Here is a 24115-nt window from a genome sequence, read left to right on the forward strand (position 1 = left end):
ACGCGGACGACATGCACCGAAACCCCTGCACCTGTCAGCGACCGTTCGCTTCCATGGCTGCGATAATGATACGGGTGGTACAGTCGGCGGTAGGGAAAATTCCCAGTCGTAAATTACCGGGGGTGGTAAACAGAATTACCTCTCGAGAGATCGGCCCAGCAGGGGTCCAGAGTCCCGGGACCGTCCGCGTAATAAAAAGCTTCTGAAAAACTGATCGGCAGGAACTAATTTAGGAAGGACGTTCCTGAACAAGGTTTCGCTCACTTTTTCCCCGAGATTCTCAGTTTCAACCACTCGACTCAGCCAACAATAAGACCCCGCTCCCGTTTATGGCCCTGCCTGTTTTATGACTCCGACTTTCCTCCGCTATACTCGCAGGTAGGGTGGACCGGGGCTAGTTGACTAACGAGGTTAGTTGACTAATTCCCTTTGATCGTTGTATTATGGAATAAATTATGCTGCGATTCGCGATATTGACGCATATGAATGAACAGCTTGTCATTCAATGTGTCACCGTGACAAAAACTTGCGTGTTCCATCAGTGGGAATGAAGAATCTAAAAAGGTCGGCGGGAAGTAAATATTTCTGTTTCGACTATTTATGAATTTTTGTGCACTAAGTATTGCTTGATGGTTTTTCATGAATATTTTGTGGAAACGTGATACATTGACTAGAATTTAGGGTATTTTGTTTTATCCGGTGCGTGGAGGCTTTGTATGTACGACCCTTGACAATGTCGGACGGGGTTACTTGACTAAGCATAGGAATAACACTAAAAATTGCACTTTTTATCCTCAAGATGCAGTCGAGGCAAGAGTTTAGATGCTCAAATCCACTTTTCCCACCGCAAATCTCTCCAAACTCACCCCTGCCAGTGTTACGCCCTAGCCTCCCTTCAAACTCTCAGGCTTTCCAAATAGATCATAACAAACAAGTAGAAAATAATTACAGTATCTAACACCATGATACTTAATAAAAAAATAACAGTGTGGAAGAGTGAAAAAAATTTTTATTGGTCGTAGGATATATGTGTACGCCTTTCGTATACTATATTGATGGAACTGTGACAGCATATATATACACCTTTCGCAGGGAAAGGGTTGAAACTGAAAAGTAAATGTCAAGTTAACTAACCCCATCATAATTGTCAACTAACCCCGACTGTGGGGTTTATTGACTTATTCGTCTCACTACTTTAATAAGGGTAAATCCGAGTGACGCGGTCGACCTAATATAAAATGATTATTGAAACTAATACAGATATTACTTATTTTATCAAAACAAACCTAATATGTTCAGAATTTTCTGCTGATTCAGAAAAACTGGTCGATATTTGCTTTAAGGCAATATTCACTGTAAATCGGGTTGAAAACTGAAGTCACGAAATCTGACCACCTCTCCCGAGGTGCCGGGAGAAATGGTTTTCGTCGTTGGCAGAGACCACTCGCATAATTATTCATGGAGAAACAACAAAGATGAAAGCAAAATTATTTATGAATGAATACAGCTACAGATTCATTGATATTTAATTTGTTTACGCTAAACAAGTAAAGAACACATCAAAGAAAAAGTGAACTACCTGCCGGCAATTAGCAAGGCAAATGAACACAAAAGTGAACGAATAAATAAACAAAAATAATAATAAAATAATGATAAAAAATATAAAAAAATAATGTAAAAATCATAACTCAACCATCTCTCCTTTCTGCAGCGAGAGATAGATGGTCTTCTCGTTAGTTTTGAGAGGAAAAGTTAATATGGCCAAATACTTTGGCTGCATTGTCCCTCGATATCTCTACTATCTCATTATCCCAAACATTAAACGGAAATAAACATAGAAGTATATTTTAAATACGACTCTGTACACCGTTGTGTGACAGAATAGGCTAAATGTAACCTCGATTTACCTTTCATAGCCTATAAATCCGGATAAAATACAGAAGGAAGCGAAGTGACGCTATTCATTCGACTGATTGGCTTCTAAACAATTAATTGGTCTGCATTTTAACGCGTTTTTACGTATAGAGTCTGAAATATAGCGACTCGACCTACTCTCCGGCCCGACCGCGTCTCCCAGATTTGCCCTATAATAAAAACTACGATCTAGACTCGAGTAAAACAATTTTAAATATTAAACCTGTACACCTAATGAAATTTGTAAACTTTTGGTGTGCAACAAGTCAACGAAATACCAATCTAATTTATAAAAAAAATTAGAAATGTTCAAACTTAGTCAACGAGCCCCGGTCCCCTCCCCTGCTCTTCGGTACTCCGGTTGTAATACACTCGGAGCTGCATTTGCTCTGTCTTCAGGCTGCCATTGAAATTCACGCGCAAACAACAGCCAAATCGAATTTCTCGTTGAAAACGATCCCGCTCCACGCGTTGCGTAACAAGCATTTCACCCTGTCATCGAGGATCGAAGTCGCTCCCGATTTACGCAGGACCCGGTAATATCCCCTGCTGCGACTTCGCTGGAAGGAAGAGGAGGAGGGACGTTTTCACGCGTTGTCCAACAACGCAGCGCGTTACGGTCGTGACGCAACCAATTACCACGATCGTTAATACTGGGAATAGTTTCGCAATTTGTTAAGAGACAACGCGGCCGCGCGCACGTTCATCAGCGAAATCGATCCGATTCCCGTGAAAACCGCCGGGCGAGATTTCGCATGCGAGACCCGGCGTTGCCCCGTTCACTGTCATCGTTACCACCACGCACGCTCGCTGGCGAACGCCAACGGAAGCTTGCGCCACAGCGGGAAAGCCCGTTTGGTGGTAGCGTGCTTGCTCGCCCGTCTACCGTGTAATCTCTCGAATATCTGCATTTTGCGCTGGAAGAAAAGTTACAACGGTAATCGCGCAGCGCCGCAGTTTTATGCCGGCCGTGCACGGTATTTACGATTCCTTGCACAAGGGAAACGACGGCCCGGGGCCGCGCCGACTCCTCGAGATTAATTAGCCGGGAATTCCGCGGGACAATGCGTTGCTTTCCACCCCGGGCGCGATAAATCGATCGCCCCGATCTATCGAGGATTCTTTCCAGAGCACGCTTCGGGGGTGTCGAGAGCTAGGCCCCCGCTAAACGATCCGACGTCGTAGGTTAATCGAGCCGATCGAAGGAACTTTTCGCCAGCCGCCCCGCTGCATTTGTATGCAAATCCAGCGTTTCCATTATTATTCGCCGCGGACGATCAGGGAGGCGTGCAGCCGCGAGAAAGTGCGCCGAGAGTACCTACGTGGAACTTGCTGGTGCAAGTGGTCGTGCAGCGGTGCACTCCGCGACGACGTCTCGTAACGCCTATGCAACGCGTGGACTTAAATCTGGGCGATTCTGTCGCACGCGTTGCGTGCACTCCTTCCCGTAACCGTTCCCTTCATCCCCGCTCCTTCTTCTTCTTTTCTTTTTTTCTTTTTCACCTCTCCGTTCCGCTTTTCCCGCGCCACGGCGGTGTCGCAAGAATCCTCGCCGCCGCGAGTTCTCTCGGATCGTTTCAGCGAATCGATGTAGGCGAGATAACGAACGGTTGCGCCCGCGTTGACGTCACTCTAGCGCTGACATCAGCTGTACTGGCGGCCAGGTACATATGTACATACGCGCCGGGTTGTTGGTCGATTTGGTCGCGTAACAATCGGTCGAATGCCGATTCCCGTCGGTCTCTTTATCGGGCCGAGTGGTTGGTCGGTTCTGCTCGTTACGAACTCGGTCGGTGGACTACCCCGTCCTAACGGGGGGCGCATTGGAACGCTGTCGGCCTTAAATGAAGGGTAAGCTGAAAACGAGGAATGATATTTTTCGCGATCCTGCGATTTATAGCATACCTTGTTGGTGGCAACCGCCAAAACTGTCGAATCACAATGGGTTATAGAGTTCAAATGTCCCCGTAAGATAATGGCGAAGCTTTGGTCTAGGCACTCGTTAAAAACGCGTACTGTCAAGGACCCAGTTCCTGATCAGAACTCAATTCCTGATCAGTTTAGGAAAATAAACCAAATAATAAGCGCATTATGATACAAATTTATTCTAACAAATTGCTAAATAATTTTGAAGTATTTTGAAATTTATACGCAAAATTTGATAGCTCATAGTAAAACGCGTGAAGGTGATCAGAAACTGCTGCCTTTGCATTTTTCACTTTCAAAGTTAAATTATAAAATAATTATTATTATGTGTGCACTTTTTTTAATACCCAATTAAAGATAGACCATAGATTTACTGAAACAACAAAAAATCTTTTAAATTTGGTTAAGTTTTCCCTTTAGACGTTTAAAAACCCGCGGTAGTTACTCTTAAGTGATCAGGAACTGGGTCCTTGACGGTAGTGTCCACTTTCCACCGGAGCAAAACACTTGTTTAATTTTCTCGACAGAGCTGTTTTGTGACATTCCCTGCTGTTTCACCTCACCCTTCAAACACGCATGGCCAATGCGTGCCATTTCTTAGGAGCATCGTTCTCGTGCACCAAGCTGGCTTAACGCCTGATAAAAGGAACCGAAGTGTCTCGAGGCTCGCACGCAACGCAGAGTTTCCTTATCTCTGGAAGCAGTAGCAAGCCTCCCCCTCTGGGATCATGGGTCGGTCTACGGCGATCGAGGTTAAATTGGACTTTCCGTGACAGCAGCGCGTCATCGGGACGACATTTGCGCGCCGGTGCGCGTGCATTCGCACGGCTCGCCCACGTTTTCTCGTCTGTCCTGCGCATTTTCCGGCGCTCGCTGGAGGGGCAGCAGGAGAGAGAGCTAACGGAATCGTTTTACGCGGTTCCACCGTCGACCTACGTTCCTCTGGGCATTCCTGCATACAAGGTGCGACGAAAATCGCGACGCGATACGAAACCAGGGGCACTCCTCTGGGAGAAGCGAGTAGAGGTGCTTTTTCACGCGTCCCATCCGTGTTGGATCTCTGTTTTCAGAAGAATCTTGAATCTTGCCGGCTTAGCTCGCTGCTCGGAAAACCCACTTGCTCGCTGCACGTCACCTCCACGTGGCCTTCTAGTTACCTATGTCTCGCGACTCAGTAGTGACAAGCATATATCGCGCGGACCATCCACAGCGGGCTAAACCATACTTCGAACGCGAAAAAAGTCAGAAAAAGATGGTCCTCGTATATTACTTTTGAGAGCACTGGGAATCGTAAAACATTTTAAGAAATCGGGAAGCACGTGGGAACCAGGTACATTACCGTACGCCCTCGACTTCGGCTACGCGTATTCACCAAACGTCTTCAGTCTTTAGTGGTGTACAGTCGTGAATTGCAAGCATTTTTCATTTTTTTTTCTATTTTTCTGTGATGGCCTGTGTTCCTCCAGGTATTTAACATGTTTTTGTATTAATATTTTACACATCACACGGTCAAATTTGTTAAAGTTATTCTCATAGTTTCTGTCAGCAGATATTCTAACTTTATCGAAGTGTAGAAAAAAGCACGTGTTTGCACGCATCGTGCTTTTCGTATATAATAACACATATATTTAAGAAATTATTGGTATAAAAAGAGGTGGGCTATCTGTGCATTTTCTGGAGTTACGAAACTTTTTACTTCGCGAAAAAGAAGCGATTCCTGCAGATATACTCGACTTCTTGGACTTGCCAAACAGTTATACAACAATAGAATGTCAAGAAAATATGATTCTTGTAGTTATAGATAGCAATTCAGATAAAAATAAAGTTAAACCTGTTTCTTGTAAATAAACAAAATCACGGTATTGTATTGTTTGTCCTCCCAGTATCATCTATAATTCAAATACGTTTCGTTACTTAATCAATAACCCTGCCAGAGAGATAATAATATTTCTTTCGCGCTCGAAGCATGGTTTAGCCCCACTGTGCGATCCACGGGGGAGGGGTTGTTACTCTTCGGCACACAATTTCCCCCGATCTTTACCCCTCGCTCCTTTCGCCAGCAGATATGACAAACGTCTGGCCCGTCCGATCACCTGGTACATCGCGCGTCGTAAATAAACGCGTTACGACCGACCGAATCCCGATAGCCCTGCCAAGCTAGATTTATCGGGCCAGGTACGCGTTGCTGGTCTGAGCTATCTGTCTTTGATTGACGCGTGGCTTAGGTGAATGCTCCACTGTCAACCGCGGTTAATCCGAGAAGCCCGAGACAATGGCACGCTGACCCGAAAACTGTTGCCCGAGACTCTGGAAACGTCAACCGCCCAGATATCTATTAACTCCGAGTCTAAACGTGACCGAGCCGCCCAATAGGGAACGAGTGAAGGTCTAAACACGCTTCTCGGAAGAAGAGACCCCCCTACGCCCCTCTTCTTCTTATCACTGGCACGTCGAAACGATACCGACGCGGAACTGATACGTGTGCGCAGACCTTAACCCTCCGACGGAGTTCTCAGCCTCCCCTAACGCTTTACGATTTCGACCTACTTCCCCGAAGAACAAGCATCCCCTTTTCCGGCATTTCCCGATCACGAGTGCTGCTCCGCGATGCACGCAGTGCTCCATTCGCGTCAGCGGCAGCCACGATCGCCGATAAACCGGAAATTTACTCGTATAAACGGCGGTTGTTTATGGATTAAACGGGGATAATGCGAGACCCCCCGCCCCACTCTCCCCGGTGAATTATAGTCGGCGCTAGCCGAAGCGCGTTTTTTTTTCTCCCCCAGCGCGACCAGTCGCGCCTCGCGCTGTAATTGTTAACGGCGCCGGGGCATTTACGTACGTTTAATTTGTTTATTCGACACTCGATGACAACAGGTGCACGCGCATAAATCGCCGGGACGAGGCGGCGCGGAGAGATTTATATAAGTTGTACAAATAGACCGGGCGGCACCGTAAATTTACATTTATTTAATATCGAATATATACCCATCGCGCGCGGAATCTACATATTAATATTTACCTTCGGAACTGTGTTCATTCGACTGTTTTATTGCGAGTATTAATAAAACGGGCGCGATGTTAAAGAATTCAGAGGCACCGGTAATGGAGATATCGTAATTCCATGTGGATCGATGGTGGTCGCGCCGTTGTTTTTGTTGTCGCCCTCCGGTCGCCCGAGAGCACCGCGGGGCGCTTGCGCGCGAAAAAGTATTTTGCTCTCCGCTGTTGTTCCTGCCGTGTTCTGTATCTCGTTCGTGTTTCGTTCAATTTCGAGGGCCGACCGCGTGGTACGCGCCCTGCGTCTTCGTTTCCCGGCGAGAGCGTCGGGGCCGGCCGTCGCATATAATTAAAAACAGGGACGAGAAATAATTTCTCAAGTGTCCTACGTTCAAAAGAGTGGAAGCTATGGCTCTCGAGGGAGTAGGAACAGTCACGCTCGGAATTGCGCGAGAATTCTCTGTCGGCTATCCCAGCCCACCCCGCTTTCTCTCTTACGGTTATTAACTGCTTCTCGACTGCTCTTTGTCAAACATCGAGGCCTCCCCCCGCAACGGACCGCCGATCGGAAAGGAACGATCGGACGGAAGCGACGGATCTCGGCTCCTTTTTCCACGCGGGCGTTCTTTCCTTCTCGCGGAGGAAGACAGGACGACTCGGTTCGGCGGGTCCGCCGCGTCACGCCTCGTGATCACCTCTCGACGACGACGACGGATCGTAGTGAATGCTGCCTTTCAGACGGGTAATCGATTCTCGGCCAGAGAAGAGAAAAGAAAATGGGGACTCCGCCGCTTTAATCGCCCCCCTCCGGCCCCCGGCTTTTCTTTGTAGATTTCCAGCGACGATTTCGAGCACCTCCGCCTGAAATAATAACTCTCGACGGATAAAACACTAACTTTCCTGCCCACCGTTGTATCGATCAACGAGGTGTCTCTGGCTGCTGATTCGACGCGCTTCATTGCACCTTTGTCTCCTAATTCGCGGGGCAATAGAGGCCGGTCCATCGCCGAACAGTGCCCCGGAGAATCCTACCACGGGTCCAGAGACTCTCGCTTCGGAAACGCCAGTAACGAAGTCGGCCAGTGAGGCTGACTCGAATCTCATTGCTGCTCCCGCCATCGTGTTCGGAGCGGCGAAAGCATCGACGCCGCGCAAAGTCCACGCATCCTCGGCACGCTTCTGTGCCAGCCACGCTTCAATCGTCCCGCAGCGATGATTTATTCGTGGAAGTTCAGGAACTTATTGATCCCCGGCGACTACGTGGGCGACTTCTACTCGGCCGCATCCAACCTGGCTGTACAACGATATTTCCAGCGCGTTGCGCAACCGCGTAATTATTCAAAAAGCATCTCGCGCGATCGAGAGGTCGGCCTGGCTTACTCTTGGTTCTCGCGATTTCGACGCCCCTGGGGTACGTTTCGCGACCGGTGAGAACGGGGGTATTGCGTAACGCGTATCACGGCGAACGTCCCCGTGGAAAACGAGCCATCGCCGCCCGATGGGGCCGCAGAATCGTCGTCGTGGTCTCGATTTTAAAGGGGCATGACGTCAGTGATCCAGCGTGGGCCGACCTCTCTCTCTCTCTCTCTCTCTCTCTCCGGCGCGTTCGATCGAGGCACGCCGAGAGAGACGGGGAGCTTGAGAGAGAGAGGGAGAGAGGCTTGCTGGCAAAGCCTCCGGGCAGCTGTCGCCTCGCGATCCTTTCCATATAACGATCTTTCCTCCGCGTCCCGACAGTTTTCATATAGCCTCCTGTCGACTTTCTACCCAACCAGGAGCCGCTCGAAAGAGGAACAGACGCGGCTCGCCATGCCGTTGGCGTAACGAATTTAGTCGGCCGCATCTCGCCGAGGTGGTCCGCGGGAGACAGAAACCGCGAGGGGAGAAACTGCCAGATAATTTCGATCGACATCGCTGTCCCGACGATCTCGGACAGTATGTGCGTCGACTTCTCCGCAGAGTCACTTCGTGGTTCCACGTATTCGTAGCCTTGACTCCCCGATTCGCTGTGTTGGTAACGAGTAGGTGGTTCCGAGCCTCTCTCTGCACGCTGTGGGTGTTTCTTGTTTGGCGTTGCTCTATGGGAGCCGAGGTTTCAGCAACACTGCGCTCTCGATGCAGAGCAGCGAAGGTTTAATTTCCGGAGCCCTGCTAAGAGTCAGGATCCACTCGCGCGGTGCCGCGTCTCCGCGATCCTGCATGTAAACAGATTGCAGAACGATCCGCGAGCCTCGGTCGCGCATCCGTTACGAGCCAACGCGAGCTGCAGCGGTGGTTGCGCGAGGTGTATCGAGGCTACTTTCTAAGTTACGTGGAGAAAGGTTACGAAGGGAACGAGAGAGAAGCTGGACGAGTGGCTCTCCGCAGGCAGGGCGAACTACGAGGTCGCGACGGTTTTCGGTTTAATTACCAATTCATCGGCCCCGGGCACGCGGAAAGAGACTTTCTACGCGCGTAATATTAGTCGCGTGTACCGATTGGCGCGTCTTCTGTCTCCCCGTGAAATACACGCGCATCGATGTTCCCACGGAGTGCTGCCCGCTGAAATCCGATCGCGTTGCTTCGCGGAAAAGCTGCTCGACGGGCAGGAATTCGCGCATTTTCGCGCGGAGTCGCGTTGGATCGGACGAGAACGATCATTTATACGATTTATTTATTTATTTACTTATTTATTGGATGAAAGAGGAGGATAGAAGGTGTATTTTACGCGAAAGAGATATAGGGTCGTTGAAACATCTGGCGGAGGATTGCAGAGGTGTGGAAAGAGTAAACATAAGTGTGGAAAAAATACTTCAGGAGAGAGAAGGGTAGAGAAGGTGGTGGAATGGTTAAGGGATACAGAAGGAAGGAGGAAAGAAAAGATAAGGAGGGGAGAGAGCAAAATGGCACCAAAGAATAATTGCGTGCAATAGAATAGAATAGTAGGAGACTGACTAGTTTTAATAGAAAAGCGGATGGTATAGGGGAGAGATTGCGATGAATATATAGAGGCGAATAGGGTAAGTGAATTGTAGAGTGGGGTGGATGAGTGTGAGTGAGTGGGAGATGTGTAGGGGTGAGGTTAAGAGGAATTGTAAACCAAGTCACATTTCTGGACCGCAAGGTCGAAATTAAATAAATATATATATATATACTTATTTATTACGGGACAAGCCCAATTTGCACAATAAAGAAAACAGTGGCATACGCACAAGAAAGGAAAGAGGAAAATAAAAGAAAAACAATAAAAGCAATACATCAAGCCGTAAAGAAAAAAAAAATTAAGTAATGCACCTTACTTAATCCATGACAATTCTGCGCAGATTGCTTTCGAACGTTTGCATTGATCCACCGAAAAAATTCACGTGGTCCGAGTAGGAGTTGGCAACGCTGACGATCCGATTCACCGGATCGCGAGCACCAAACTTAGATTTGGTGCTTGAACAGTAAAAGGATGTTCTTCCTCTTAAGTTTCTCATTCGGTGCCCAGAAGCTATCGTCAACTCCAAATGAACACTCGAAGAAGCATGATAAGAGAAGGATATCAGTCACCACGGATGGACGGAAGCATCCAGCCTCTTAATCAGGCATCTCGCGACTAGAATAGCCGCGCGAGCCGTCTATCGATCGTTGAACGCTCACGCATTCCGCGGCGAACATCATCCAGGATATCGTAGCTGGCGAGTACCTAGCTGCTGAACGAGGAGAGAGACTTCCGCGTTGGAAGACGCCGGGCGACGTCGGGAATGCGCGCGTGTAATGGCCGACCGGGAGTAACGCGCGTAGTTAGAGAAAACCGTGCCACGATCGGACGCGGCGCGGATCCCGCCAGTAAAAACTGGTCGCGTCCGCGGGACACGGCCGACGGTGGTGCGCGGTGTCTTGGCCGATGATGATCCGATGATGGGCGCGCGCGGAGCCACGAGGAGAACAGCCGTCGAGCATGCAAATTGCCACTCAGGAAGATCGATAAACGTACGTTTTTAGCCAAGACCGGCTTCCGAGCGCGGCTCCGATAAGATCAATAGGGCGGCTCGCGGAGTCACCGATATATCCCCCGGCTCGCGAGGCCCCCGCTCCTCCGCCGCTCGCAATGTAATACTTTGTTGTAATATATTGTAATTTATTACGCGGCCGGGTAGACCCGCCGAGCGCGTAATGATACGCCGCGGCGACTTTGTAATTACGGGCTGGACGTTCCATGGGCCCTCGTATTGTGTGCAGAGGATATCACGGTTTCATCGACTTCCTCCCGGTTGCGTTGCTGCCCCTGCGCGCTGCAAAAGACTCGCTGCTCCGCCGGCAATTACTATTCAAAACGAAACCGCGCGGTGGCACGCCGCCGCGTTTCGCGTGCTAATATCTTCCTGGGGGTACGAGCGTAATGGTATCGTTGGTCCCTGCCGATTATCGTCCCCGTGGCTTTCTTCGTAACGATGATGTCCACCTACCCGCGCCGGAGCCTGCGACTTAGACGAGCGCTGCTTTCCTCCAGCGATCCGCGCCACTAACTTCGACGCAGACCGACGAGAGACGCTTTTACTAATCGCTCGTCCCGTATCCTCTGTGCAGGGTCCTGTTCGCGAATCGCAAGGATGTCTGCTGTGCCCACCCGTGGATAATCAAGAAAAGCATGTGATCTTCCTTCATGGTGAGTAAGCAAGCAACGACGAGTTTCTACCGAGCATGTTGTACGACTTCTCCTTCGCACGTTCGCGGAATCTTAGGTCGCTGGCCACTTTCTAGCGAGCGCAGAAGTTTTGGCAACGAAAAACCCTCGTCGCTATCGATCTCGCCGGCTCGATATCTGGGACGAGGCTGGCCCAGCCTCTGCCAAATCTTTTACCCTCCCCCTCCTCGACTGTCGCTAAATTTCCTGGACGAACGTCGTCGTGTCGTTGCAGCGGGACTCGTGGATTCGTGTGCCTACGTAGCTCAGCTCTGCGCGCGGTCCCTTTCGCTCCCTCCAGGAGCAACTTGCGGAGGACCGCAGCGATTATTTTCGGGGAACGAAAACGGGTCTGTCGACGCTGCTCCCGTGAAGCTACCACGGACTATCGATCGCCGTTAGCGAACCCTTCTAACTTATTTAAGGCATCTCTATTCCCCGTCGACGGTTGTCTATTGTATTCGCGGCTCGACGCAACGGAATATCTATCTGTCCAGCCGATAGAAATAGAATGCCGGTTGAATGGCATTTGATGGTCCCCCGATCGACTGGAAATTCCGAATTAGAACGACGATATCGCGGCGTCCTCGTACATCCAGGGCCCATTAAGAGGTTTTATTTCGCCGCTCGTTACAGATCCCCCTCCGTTGAATGATTGACGAACTGGAAACGGTCGGACCCCCTGGCCGGTTTCTGGTGGATCCGGATTTACCGCGATCGCCCCCGAGTCCCTTGCCTGTTCCCGATTTCCGATAGGATGCTCGAAACGCCGCTACCTCTCCTGGCCATCGATTGTTCGAGGCGCGAGATCGTATTACGTAAGGGAGGAAACATAGGCATTTTAGCGAGCGAGAGACCGACAGGAATTATTTTGGGAAGAGCGAAGCGGTTTACCTCGGTCAGCCGCGCGAGACCAGGACCGCCTGAGAATTTTCAAAGCGTCGATCGCCTGGCCTCTGCCTCTTCGCGCTCGACAACACATGCCGAAAACGATCCGAGTGGAAAGAAGTTGCTCGGCCGATCCCGTGCACGCCCGATTCCACGCGTTGTCCTTTTGCGATCATTATGCTCTGCCTTCCCGTTAAAGACGCAGCCACCGATTCCTAGAAGACAGTGGGAACCTTAAGGGGACTAGGCGGTCAGATCGCTCGAAAATATATATATTTTCACTTGTTTTTTTGCTGATTCGAACACGGTGTTAGTTCCTATATTGTCTGTGCGAATTACTGTACTGCACGTACTTGTTGTAATGCGCTTGTCCCGTAAAATAAATGTATTATTATTATTATTAAAATCAAGTATTTCTTTGCGAATTAATTAGAAGGAGATGAATACAAATTGTGACTAGTACTTTTGGGTAATGTTTGGTAATACTATAAACAGTAAAAAAATTATTTGAATAGTATATAGATATGTATGTCAGCGCTACAGTTGCCCTGATACATAGGTGTTTTTTTTCTGGAGCCGCTGGAATTTTGCAGTGATTCTGGCCGTAAGAAATTGAATTGTGAAATATCTTCTGAAATTGATACTTTGCCCTTTTAAAAAAAAAATGTCGTTTTACAGCCGCCATTTTTTATAATTCTGATATTTTTTTCTTTTTCAATAGGTTCAAGGCAGAAGAACCTATTGAAAAAGAAAAAAATATCAAAATTATAAAATTGGCGGCTGTAAAACGGCAAATTGTAAAGGAACTTGATTTTTCGCCAGGGAAAAGAGCTATTTTATTTTTTTTTTTTCAAAACACAAGTGTTCACAGACTTACGCGTAGGTTCAGGTCGTAACTAGACATGATTCAGATATGCTGAATTTTTTTTTAAATCGACTTGTACATCCGTTTCCTCGCAATCACTGCAAAACGAACGGGAAATATGATTCCGAGAAAAACGCGTTTAAAGTTTCGAAAGAGGAATTAGTCTATCTAGACGCGCTCGACCTTTTCGTCTGTAAAATCCTTAATTTCGCGAAGTTTAACATAAACCAAACGGCATTTTTCTCGGGAAGGGCGGTACTTTAAAAAACTGCAACAACAAAAATCGAGTTTCTGACTGCCAAGTCCCCTTAAGGTGCGTTTTCTTATACGCGTCTGGAACCAGCGTGACAAAATTCAAAGTCGATTTTCTCGAAAATGAAGCGCGATACAAAAAAAAGTTGCTGCTTCTTTTCGACCTGTAACAAGTAAATCAGTCGAGATAAAGGAATACAATTTTTTGATATCGCGCTTCGTTTTCGACATAATCGACTTGGAATTTTTGGACTCTGCGTCCAGTCGCGTATACGAGAACCTACCTTTATGGCTATCCTCGACGGTCCTGTCGATGGTCTGCCGTCTTTTATAAATGTCTCTGTAGTTTCGGTAGACGCAAGGGCCGTCAGCTTTCATACTCCGCGTTCGATTCCATCCGCGCCTCGTCAAGATGCGAAATTGGTCGCGGTCCATCGATATGCCGGGCGGTAATGGTGCCTTTCAGCGTTGCACCGATACTTTGGCATTGTATACACACAGCAGCCAGCGACGGTCGAACTAATTAAGCTTAATTACGTCCGCCCGTCCCATTAATTAATTCGTCGTCCTCGCACCTGCCTGCTGGAGCCGTGCTTTCCGGTATCTCTTTCGCATCTTCGGGCCGCGCGGGTATCGATTAGCGGTCGCTGAAAACGGCTGTGCCCGCGTCCCTCATCTCTGTCCACGGTCGCCGAATCGGCGAGACATTCGCTTCTGCGGCCGCTCGGTTATCTGCCATCCGCGCTCTACCGATCAATCCGCGCGCGGCACCGAGAACGTGGGAAACAGGCACTTTTCGCAACTACCATTCATCGAACACGTATCGATTACCCCGCGCAACATGTTCATCCCGAAGGGAAACAGAAACAGAATTCGACAGAAGGAGCGCTTTCCTAGCGAAACCTAGTGTTTCCCAAGCTTTTCTCAGTCGCGACCCTCTTTTATCATATTCAAATAACCTGCGCACCTCCCCCCATGCAAGTTACGGTAAATTTAATAATGTAAAGAAAACAAATTAACCCTCGGTTGTCACGCTGGGTCAAATTGACCCGGAGTTCGACTTTGCGATCCAATAACTTTGAGGCATCATTAAGAATTATGCTACTGGCGGCATGTAGTAGTATTTTCATGTATCCTCTACAAGTAGAGATACTTCCCGACCGAGTGGAAGCGTCAGTGCGTTTATGAAAGCCGTCGAAATTTGAGGTAGGGTCAAATTAATCCTTGTGTTGCCAACGGCGTCGTTCTTACTCCAAATCAGATACAGACATTTTTTATTTTCATACCAATTGTTTTTCCTTTTACTGAAGCGACAATCGGGATACAGTTGTTATTGTATTACGGGACAAATGCAGTTTCCCAAATGCTTGCGCTCGATGTGCGACCGGCACCGTACTTATTTATGCAATCACTGTGGCGGTCTGCAATAGACATGTTTTTAATTTAACATACTTTGTTGTTGCTAAAATAAAATTCTGTATTCTTGGAATAATAATGTGTTTTTTCTGTACAAATGCACGTGTTTTTCAACCCAAATGAGGTATGCAGCCACTATTCAGTATGCAAAGTAAATACCTTTTTTGAAAGCTCTGATACAGGACTATTTTTTTTATCAAAGCAGCATATCTCAAGAGTATAACTATAAATTGTTCGCTGAAAATGTTAAAAATTAAAAAAGTTATGATTTTTTAAGCAAACAAACTTTTTGTCGGAACTCTTATTCCTTCGAAAATTTTATAAGCCTGATGATACTTTAAATGTCAACCTTCAACGAAGGGGAAAAAATTCTACAATGTTCAAGCTTTATCTCAGAATTATTGCGACTGAATTTAACAAACAGTTTTTAAATAACAATTGATTGAAAATTGGCTGGGTCAAATTGAACCAGTGTGACAACTGCGTTCGAAAAAGGAGGTGTGACAATTGAGGGTTAAAAATATGTCTGTCAGTATATAATTCTAACTTAACAATATTTAATTATCTTAATACATACATTAAACTATCTGATCCGTTACCCGGTTTCACTCGGGAATTATTTATGATGTTCCCCACGTTCTTTATAAATAGCCTAGAATCTAATCTAAGACTTGTATATTGAAAACTTCATTGAAATCCGTTCAGTCGTGTGGGCGTGAAAGAAGGACAATAAATAGACAGCGTTTCACTCTTATATATTAGTAGGGTATACATAAAGATATATAATACTATTTAGCTTTACTACTCGGCTTCGTCCGAAATTGCGATTCTGATTTTATAAAAGAAAATACTTCTATATATATTTCTGTGAAAATAGCCACATTTATCTGAATTACACATTAAGCATTTCGTAACCCCAGAGTTCCCTAACCCAGACCTAACCCAGAGTTTACCTTAAAAAAATTTTCAGGCGACAGAACACACACAAACACTTTCTGCTTTATATATTAAGATATTTAATTATCTTCTTTAGCGTAATAAATAAATGCTAGGAATCGTCAACGAAAAATAACCGTGGCGACCCTCGGGGTGAGGACCAACAGTTGGGGGAGGAAATTTAGCCAAATAGGAAAATCCTGGGGTGGATCAATTATCGAGGAGTAGATTTTGACTCGTGCCTCTTGGAACACCGATGCGACAGTTCTGCCTGCCCCCCTCTACTCTCGAATCTGTATGATCTCCCTGGTGCAACGGGGGTGTATCGCGAAAGCCGTCTCGCGAACGACGCCGCTGGAACAAAGCCTCCGTCTCTCGCCCCGTTGGCCCCGCGGTGCTCGGCGTCGATCTCCCGATACAGATGCGAGCGGCGCGCAGCCCAGGCGACACGGCAACCGCCGTTCTAAAATTGCTAGAAGGGGGGCCGGGACCGCGTGCAAAGGGGCTCGCGGCGCAGAGACACGTCGATACTCTTCCTCCGGCACGCATTAGTCGTCCGACATCATCGACTAACTATCCGACGTGCCGGCAAATACAGAGGCAGCCAGCCGTGCTCGCTGGAGCCGGAGCCCGGAGCCTGCAGGCGATCCCGGGATACAACTGCCGTGGAATACGAATTACAGGGATGGCGGGAGGGCGGGCCGGGGGTGGTCGGGGCCGAGGAACGGGAGCGGAAAGAGGACGCGAGAGAAAAGATCGATCAGGCTCCATTGGGTAACGTTTATTCCGGCGTGCTCGTCGCCAGGCATCTAGCGCGCGACGGCCAGGCGCTCTACGCGGAAAAATTGCGAGAGGTGGGATAGACGAGCGATGATCTGGCGGCTGGTGCCGGGCTCCATTTTTCTTCCTCGATGGACCCGTGCCGCTGCGAGCGTCTGGCTGCGAACGCGGAGTTTAGTTTCGTCACAATTCGCTCCGGGGAATGGGTAACTGCTGGGAGTCACTGTTTTCCTGCCGTGTCATCTTCTTGGTTTCGCATTGCCCTCTGGTTCCTTTAAGATTAGTGGGAGAAGCAAGGCTGACCGTGGCTGTTGATAGTCGCCGAGGAATTGATTTGCCAGTCGCTGTGTGCGGAGTGTGTCCGTTCTCAAAGATACACAGCTCCCTCAATTTCACGGGTACATACTTGCTCTGTCCCAGAATCTCGGAAATCAGCATGGACATCGGCTAAGAATAGGGATTAACGCACGGTCAATGCGGTACGTACCTGCTACGTGTCACATGCACGTTGCGTTATCGCCGAGGCACGTAATACTCTCTTTCGCGTAGTGCGAGATACATCGTGCCTGCATGTACAGCACCCGTGTTCTATTCTAGTTGACGGTCATGTTCGATTACTGGTCCGAGGGAAAACTCGCTGGCAGACTCGAGCGCAGCTCGATCGCCGGATCGATCGTCGAAAGATTCGACGCCGAATCATAGACCGTGCGACCTCGCGCGTGTGTCAGCAGACGCGAAGGGAATTTTCAGGCGCTCCAAGGAGGACCATCGGTCTGCAGGACCAACCTGCCTCGAAATTGGATCTCAATTATATTCTACTCCGCGCGTTGCGCGCGTAGGGGCACAGAACCCTAGGCCCCGCAGTGGAATCGATCGGTTTCGTTGCTGCATACACGGACAATCTCTCGTTCGTTGCACGTCACAGGTGTTCGTTCCAGCTTACAAGGCGTTAAAACGCGATAAGGCGACTAGAGGAAAGATAGGAGCGCGTATCTAAGCCCCGATAAGAGCGTGTATCGGTTCCAATGCCGCGAATGGTCATCTGCATTCGCGTCCGCTGCGGTCCCAGCGAGGCTGCCCGCTCCTCTCCCCTTCGCGCACCTAATTCGAGGGCCAGCAGCGATCTGGTAGCCGCTCGGGAGCGTGTGTGCAGTTGGAATTGGCCGCGGTGCAACTGCAGCACCCAAGGGTGAGGCGGAAGGCACGCATATTTCCGAGCGTGACGCACCTTGGACGCTGGGCTTGGCTCGCAGGCCCAGAGATATCGGCGCTGCTCCGTGCACGCGCCTGCAGACGTGCGCGGCTAAAGCAGCGTTCATAGCGGCGCCCTGGTAGCCAGTTGAACTGGTTCTTCGCGGCTGGCGTCTTCGAGAGCGTCGCGGACCAGATGAGTCGTCCTTCCTTCAGCCTTACTCGATCGCTGGAGATTCGAATCAATAGCACCGAGACTTGGCATCTTATCTGCCGGTCGGGGAATATCGCAACGCGTATTAGACGCGACGATTACAGTGGTCATTGTCGGGTTACTTCGTGTTAAGCCATCGTGGAAGAATCGACGATTTGTTAGTTGAGATTCACAGAGAGCGCGTTATCTCTCGTCGACGTTGGAGCTGCCGATGGCTCGCGCATAAGAAGCATGCAAAGTGCGCAAGATCCACGGCGCGGTCTCTTGAGCGAACGTATCGCGCTCGCGGAGGAATCGAGCGGCCTCGGTGGAAAAAAGAACCGCCCCGATATATCGCGGCTGGTCGCTGGTCGAACGAGTGCATTCCCCCCTGGAAATCGCCAGGCTCGTGGTACTAAAGGTGCTCGAGCACGGCCCTGCTCGCTCTCCGTCTCCATCCGTTTCCTTCTGCGTCTCTTTCGCGCTCGTTTCGCGGCCAGCAGTTAGCCTAGCGTACCGGTTGCCAGTTCGCAAAGCGGCTCGTATAAAGAGTCCTCGGCGGAGAACCGACCGATTCGAATCGCGTTAATCCCGCGAGCAGAGATACTCGCGCGCACGCGTATCGGGAGGGGCATAATGAAAAGAGCGAAGGGGTAAGTAAACTTCGGGCTTTCACAGGTGAAACCTACTTCGAGTCCCGTCGCAGAGCCTGGATCTATTTCACACCTCTTCGTCACCTATTATTCCGCTTAATTAGAAACCACTCCAGCTGCAATCCAGGCTCAAGCGTCTCGTCGCGGCTCTGACGAATTGCAGAAGACGTAAGCTGATCGTTAAACCCACCTTCGAAAGATTACATGCGTAGGGTAAACGATACAGTAGTTGACCACCTAAGAGCTTTAGTTTAAGTAAACGCTATGGAATATGTAACTTGAATTTTGTAAATGAAATTTTGTTATACCAGGCGAAAGGAAAAGTATCGAAGATGAATCTAACAGCGAAGAAACTTTGAAGAAATCAGTAGTTTCGATGTTATGCTCTTATAAAGAAACATAACTCAAAAGTATGGGTATTGACTGGTCGTGGCACAGTTGTTGACCGGTCTAGGTACAGTTGTTGACCACTTACTGAATATAAAAGGAAATGGCATATTTTTTACTGTAAAATCATTTTTATTATATCCATCTGTCACCATATCAAAATCAAAGACATATTGTCCTAGGGCAGGGTGAGTTTCATGTGCTCCCTTCACGACGTATGCCGTGCACTTTGCCGCGGTCTCATTGGCTTCCCATTCGCTTTTTTTTTATTCTTAGATTTCTCTCTCACCTGTTCTTTCTTTTCTTCTTCTTCTTCTTCTTCTTCTCTTTGCATTATTTGAGCCACAACAGTTTCGCTGTATGTCAAGTAATATTCCGGTTATTAATAAAAAATAAGAAGCGGAGAAAGTGTTACAACCGTCCTTGACCCCGGGTTTTGAACTTACATTATAAATTTTTATTAACGAGACACTTAAAAGTGATAAGTAACGATCAGTATTACTTTAAAAATGGCCAGATTAAATATTAAAAAATAGAGAAAAGGGAGTATTTATATTACAATTTTAAATCAGTAAGGGAAAAGTTACTTTAGCGTATCGAAAAGTTATTTTCTTCACTATGCATGCCTATTGTGTATCTATACTGCTAGGATATATGGATGTGTGTATTCGAAATGTCATTCTCCATCATATATCCAAAATTTGTGTTAATACCTACCACATGTTTTGAGATATTTAACGTGTTACGATCGCCCCCGGTCTACCCTACCCTGGCCAATAACTGTATCGTTCACCCTACGTGGCTGCAAGGAAGCTGCACCTCGCCAACACGCGCGCGTTGCCTATATCTCCCGGCGTCCCACCCTTTCCTCTAGCTTTATCTTATTCACCCACTCGATTCCCCTCTCGCAATCTCTTCGTTCCTTGGCTACTCGGGCGCGTATGGTTCGCGAGCTCGGGGCAGGCTTTGAAAGCTCGTCTTTGCGGCGCGATCACGGCCGCGGCGCGTCTTTATCGCCCCGGCCGGCCGTACGCCGGTTTTTACCGCCTCCGAATAGTTAATTCGACTGCAATCGCCGCGACATTAACGGCGCCCAACAGTCGCGTCTAATATGGACGAGGCAGATCGAGAGAGAGTCGCGAGGACTCGCTACGCAAATCGAATAAAATTAAACCGCTTACTCAGCGGCCGTGCCACGACGACCGAGTCGCGAACGTTTTGTGCATTGACACTGTGGAAGTGTCGAGCTAGTGTGTCAGCTTTGGAAGTGGCTGAAGCAGAACCGGCGCTCCTCGCGCGGCTGTTACGACGATTCCGATACTCCACGCTTAATCAGTGATTATACAAAGAAGTGCTTCGATCCTGTCTGGGCTGTTTACTCCGCGGGATGAGAGAGAGAGAAAGAGAGAGAGAGAGAGAGAGAGAGAGAGAGAGAGATCGTCCAACTGGAGCGTTTGTCAAGCCCGTCAAACTTCAGAGCATTCCTGCATCCATAATCTAAGAGATGCAGAATCTGCTGTTTTGAAGAATTATTCCAGAATCTCTTACTTCTCGCGCTCGCGTCATCGGCATTTAAGGAACTCGTATTATTAACGCGTCGCCCGTTAATTCAACGGTGTTTTGTCCGCCGCGGTTTATCGAATCGCGCCGCTGCCGCCCGTCCCTGGCGAAGCTGATTCGGACCCGGTAGCGTCTGACGCGACCGTTTTAGCAGACATCGAGACGGTCGGATCGTAACTTACAAGGAACATTATTCAATTGATGATGGAGTGGCGCAGATTTTTTTATATAGATCGAAAGTATATGTCACAAAGGTCACAAAAATGTAAACTAAAGGTGCTCCCAAAAGCTGGTCTGACCTCGAAAAATCGACAAAGGTGGAACCGGGGAAAGAAGAGAAATGAGGGAAAGAGAGTGACAAATCCGTGTGTTGAAATTTAATTATCTCTATTATATGAAAATACATTATAGTAAATCAATAGATTAATGATAGATAGTAATTAGAAAAAATGATAATAAATGATAATACTAATGAAATCACAACAGTGGGTAATATTACATTTATGATAATCTTGTCGACAAGAAGGTTCAAAAAAGTGATTGAAGCAATAATAAATTTCACAATCACTGCAACGAGCGAGCACTGTTTCTTTCATACCTTGATCAACGAGACAGCCTAAGCAAGCAATTATTATCTATCATTAATGAATTATCATTCATTTACTATAATGTATTGTCATATAACAGAGATATTTAAATTTCAACACACAGATTTCTCATTCTCTTTCCCTCAGTTTTCCCTCACTGTTCGACCTTTGTTGATTTTTCAAGGTCAGACCAGCTGCTGGGAGCATCTTTAATCTACATTTTTCTGACCTTTATGACATATACTTTCCATCTATAAAAAAAATCTGCGCGATTCCATCATCAATTGAAAATAGTGTTCCTTGTTAGTCGCGATTATTTCCACGTCTCCATACTACGCGAGGTGGTCTTGTCGGTCGTCGCGTGGTCGTTGCGGCAGCGACAAATTAAAGAGAGAGGGAGAGGGGGGGGAGGTATTAAAAATACAGCGAACGGAGCGGGCAAAGGAAGGAAGGAGCCGCCGTATCGATCCCCTCGGGAGGCAGCGTGAAAATAGTTTTTCCACGTCCTCGCCGCGAGTGGCAGTTTGACAGAACGAGCGCGTCGCTGATATCTCGCGATGGGATTATTCACGACCTCGTCGCCCGCGCACCTGGAGAGCCAGCACGTCGCTGGACCGGCACCGGCGGAAACGCGTCCCGGGGTTCCTTGACCCGGCTGCATCTGGACGGGGAACGGTGACAGTGCATCGGCGGCGATTAGCATTGCTCGCCTGCAGTCTTGGACGCGCCAGCCATCGCGGTCGCACAGCTACTCGTTTCTGCGCGCCCGGGCCGAAGGGACGAATCCGTCGCGACGCTCGTTTCTCGATGCACACCGACGACGTGTACGCGGCGGGGGGAGCAGGAAGAGACGCCGCCGCGATAACAATCGCTCGGTCGATGGGAGGCTCCGTGACGAGGTTGCAGTTGCACGTCGCATCGGTCGCGGCAATTTCAACGGCGTAAAGTCACCGTCGCCATCGCGCAGCGTGGTGCGACAATTTCGCGTTTTTGCACGCCAAGATGGTCGCGTGATCCAGCCGCGCGTCGGATAATTGCATCCGCCGCAGCGGAATGGATGGTGCGAGCACCGACGTCGCTGGATGATGCACCGATCCTCGATAGGCTTTTCGAGCTCGCGAGCAGATACCGCTGGCGGATTCTCTTCCGATTCCTGGATACGTACCAATCGCGTCTGGCGGTAGAGTTTCCTTCGCTGCTATTGATTTACTACTTAGAACGGAACGGAGGAGGCAGCCCCTTAAATAGACAGTATTTCCTGTCGCTTATACTTGTACGATCCTTTCCGAGCTTCTGATAAACGATAAGCCGACGGGAATATCTTCACCCCAGCATCCCTATGTCCAGCGGCAAACATTCACCTCGTAATTTCTCCGAAACGACGATTCTTTTCCTGCACTTATTCAACTAAGCGCGAAGGGTATAAACAGGAAGCGACCGTATAAAAGCGAGTCCCTCGACTGAACTGTTAACCGACTCCAAACCTCGCGGTGCCGACGGTATTTTCTATTTTCTTCTCTTCTTTTTTTTTCGACAACCGGCTACACGCGCTCGGTGCGCCAGTTTGTTTAATTGAATTTTTCCATCGACGCTCCGGAGTGTGTTAGAAATCTTCTTGCCCCGCGTTCAACCGGAATGCACCGTATCGAATGCAGTATCGAGACACGTATCGTCCATACAAATATCGAGTTTGCCCCCGCGCGGTACGTGGCCTGTTATTTCAATGGAATTCTCGACAAAAATTTCGGGGCGGAAGTAGACTCGCTTGGGATTCTATTTGGACAATTTTTTTTTCGTAGGAATCCCCCTCCCCGAACATGTGTGCACGCGGTGCATCGCTGCGCCGCCGCTGCACTTGGGTGTAGCGTTTCACGGGTGACACGTGGCCGCTCGTCAGGGATCGAACAGATGTAATCGATCTTGTTTGTCAGCGTCGCGCTGTGCAGCGGCGATCAGCGGGGACGCTTGGAAATCATTTCTTTACACGTGTATAACACCGGCATCACGCGCAAGCCTCCCTCGGCTCTACACGGCGTCGAACGACTGTAAAGCTCCCGCTCGCTAAACCCTGGCATTCTCGTTACACCTCCCCTTTCGAACTTCCTCCTAACCGCTGTACAACGCGACTCGGACGCATCGCCTTATATGCAGCTCCGAAGTAGGTGGCTCAATAGCCACGCTCGAACGAGTGCAGTATCGTCTCGCAACGTCCGGCCTAATCGCGCATAATTATTAGCTGCATTTCACAGTGCCACGTTGACCCCGTGCACCGCCATTTTCCCGATTCAGCGACCCGGTCCTATTATTTCTACGCGGAGAGCCCCTCGCCGAGCCAGTCTGCATCTAAACACCCTATAAGAATCCGACAGCAAACCCTGGGATGATCGCATGGACGTCAGAGAGTCCTCTTCGCGAAACAGTCGTTTCTGCCGACCCGATTTGCCTAAAGATTTGCATTAGAAGCACCTAGAGGCGGGCCTGGGTCGTGGCGCTAATTGAATTCCCATATCAGGGCGCGTTAAGAATCGTTTCGGTGGTATCCGGTGGACGGGGACATGGAGGTGTATCGATCGCGGTGCGGCCTCGAATTTCACGGCGATAGCAAAGGCAGATATCGTATGCGGCGAAGGGAAACGTTGGCCTCGTACGTTCGTCCGGGTGGACGTGCTCAAAACGCCGTTTAGAAGCCTTAAACCCAACAGCCCCACCCCGATCGAGTTTGCCGAACCGTCGGCTTGTTTTTGTTCGCGCGTTGCACGCTGAAACCCTCCGGTCGCGCACACACTGGGTATCCGCTGGTACACACAGGAACAGACACACACACAGAGAGAGAGAGAGAGAGAGAGAGAGCTCGCAGAGAGGGAGGAGAAGGAGAGCGCGGAGCGAGGTTCGAGGACGAGCGATCTACGTGTCCCAGCG

The 24115-nt window shown here is 48.8% G+C and overlaps 1 protein-coding gene across 18 annotated transcripts in view; it reads left to right on the forward strand.

The window, feature by feature from the left end:
• Window positions 1-24115, forward strand: part of LOC143369254 (bromodomain adjacent to zinc finger domain protein 2B) — a 144096-nt gene that overhangs the window by 53854 nt on the left and 66127 nt on the right. For all 18 annotated transcript variants that reach the window (XM_076812962.1, XM_076812957.1, XM_076812964.1 and 15 more), the window contains one exon: window positions 11392-11470. Coding sequence is in view for 16 of the 18 variants with exons in the window: in XM_076812957.1 (XP_076669072.1) it covers window positions 11468-11470 (3 nt within the window). In the remaining 2 variants the exon portion in view is untranslated. The remainder of the gene's footprint in view (window positions 1-11391; window positions 11471-24115) is intronic.

Source organism: Andrena cerasifolii, chromosome 5 (genome assembly GCF_050908995.1).
Source record: "Andrena cerasifolii isolate SP2316 chromosome 5, iyAndCera1_principal, whole genome shotgun sequence".
Lineage (NCBI taxonomy): Eukaryota > Metazoa > Arthropoda > Insecta > Hymenoptera > Andrenidae > Andrena > Andrena cerasifolii.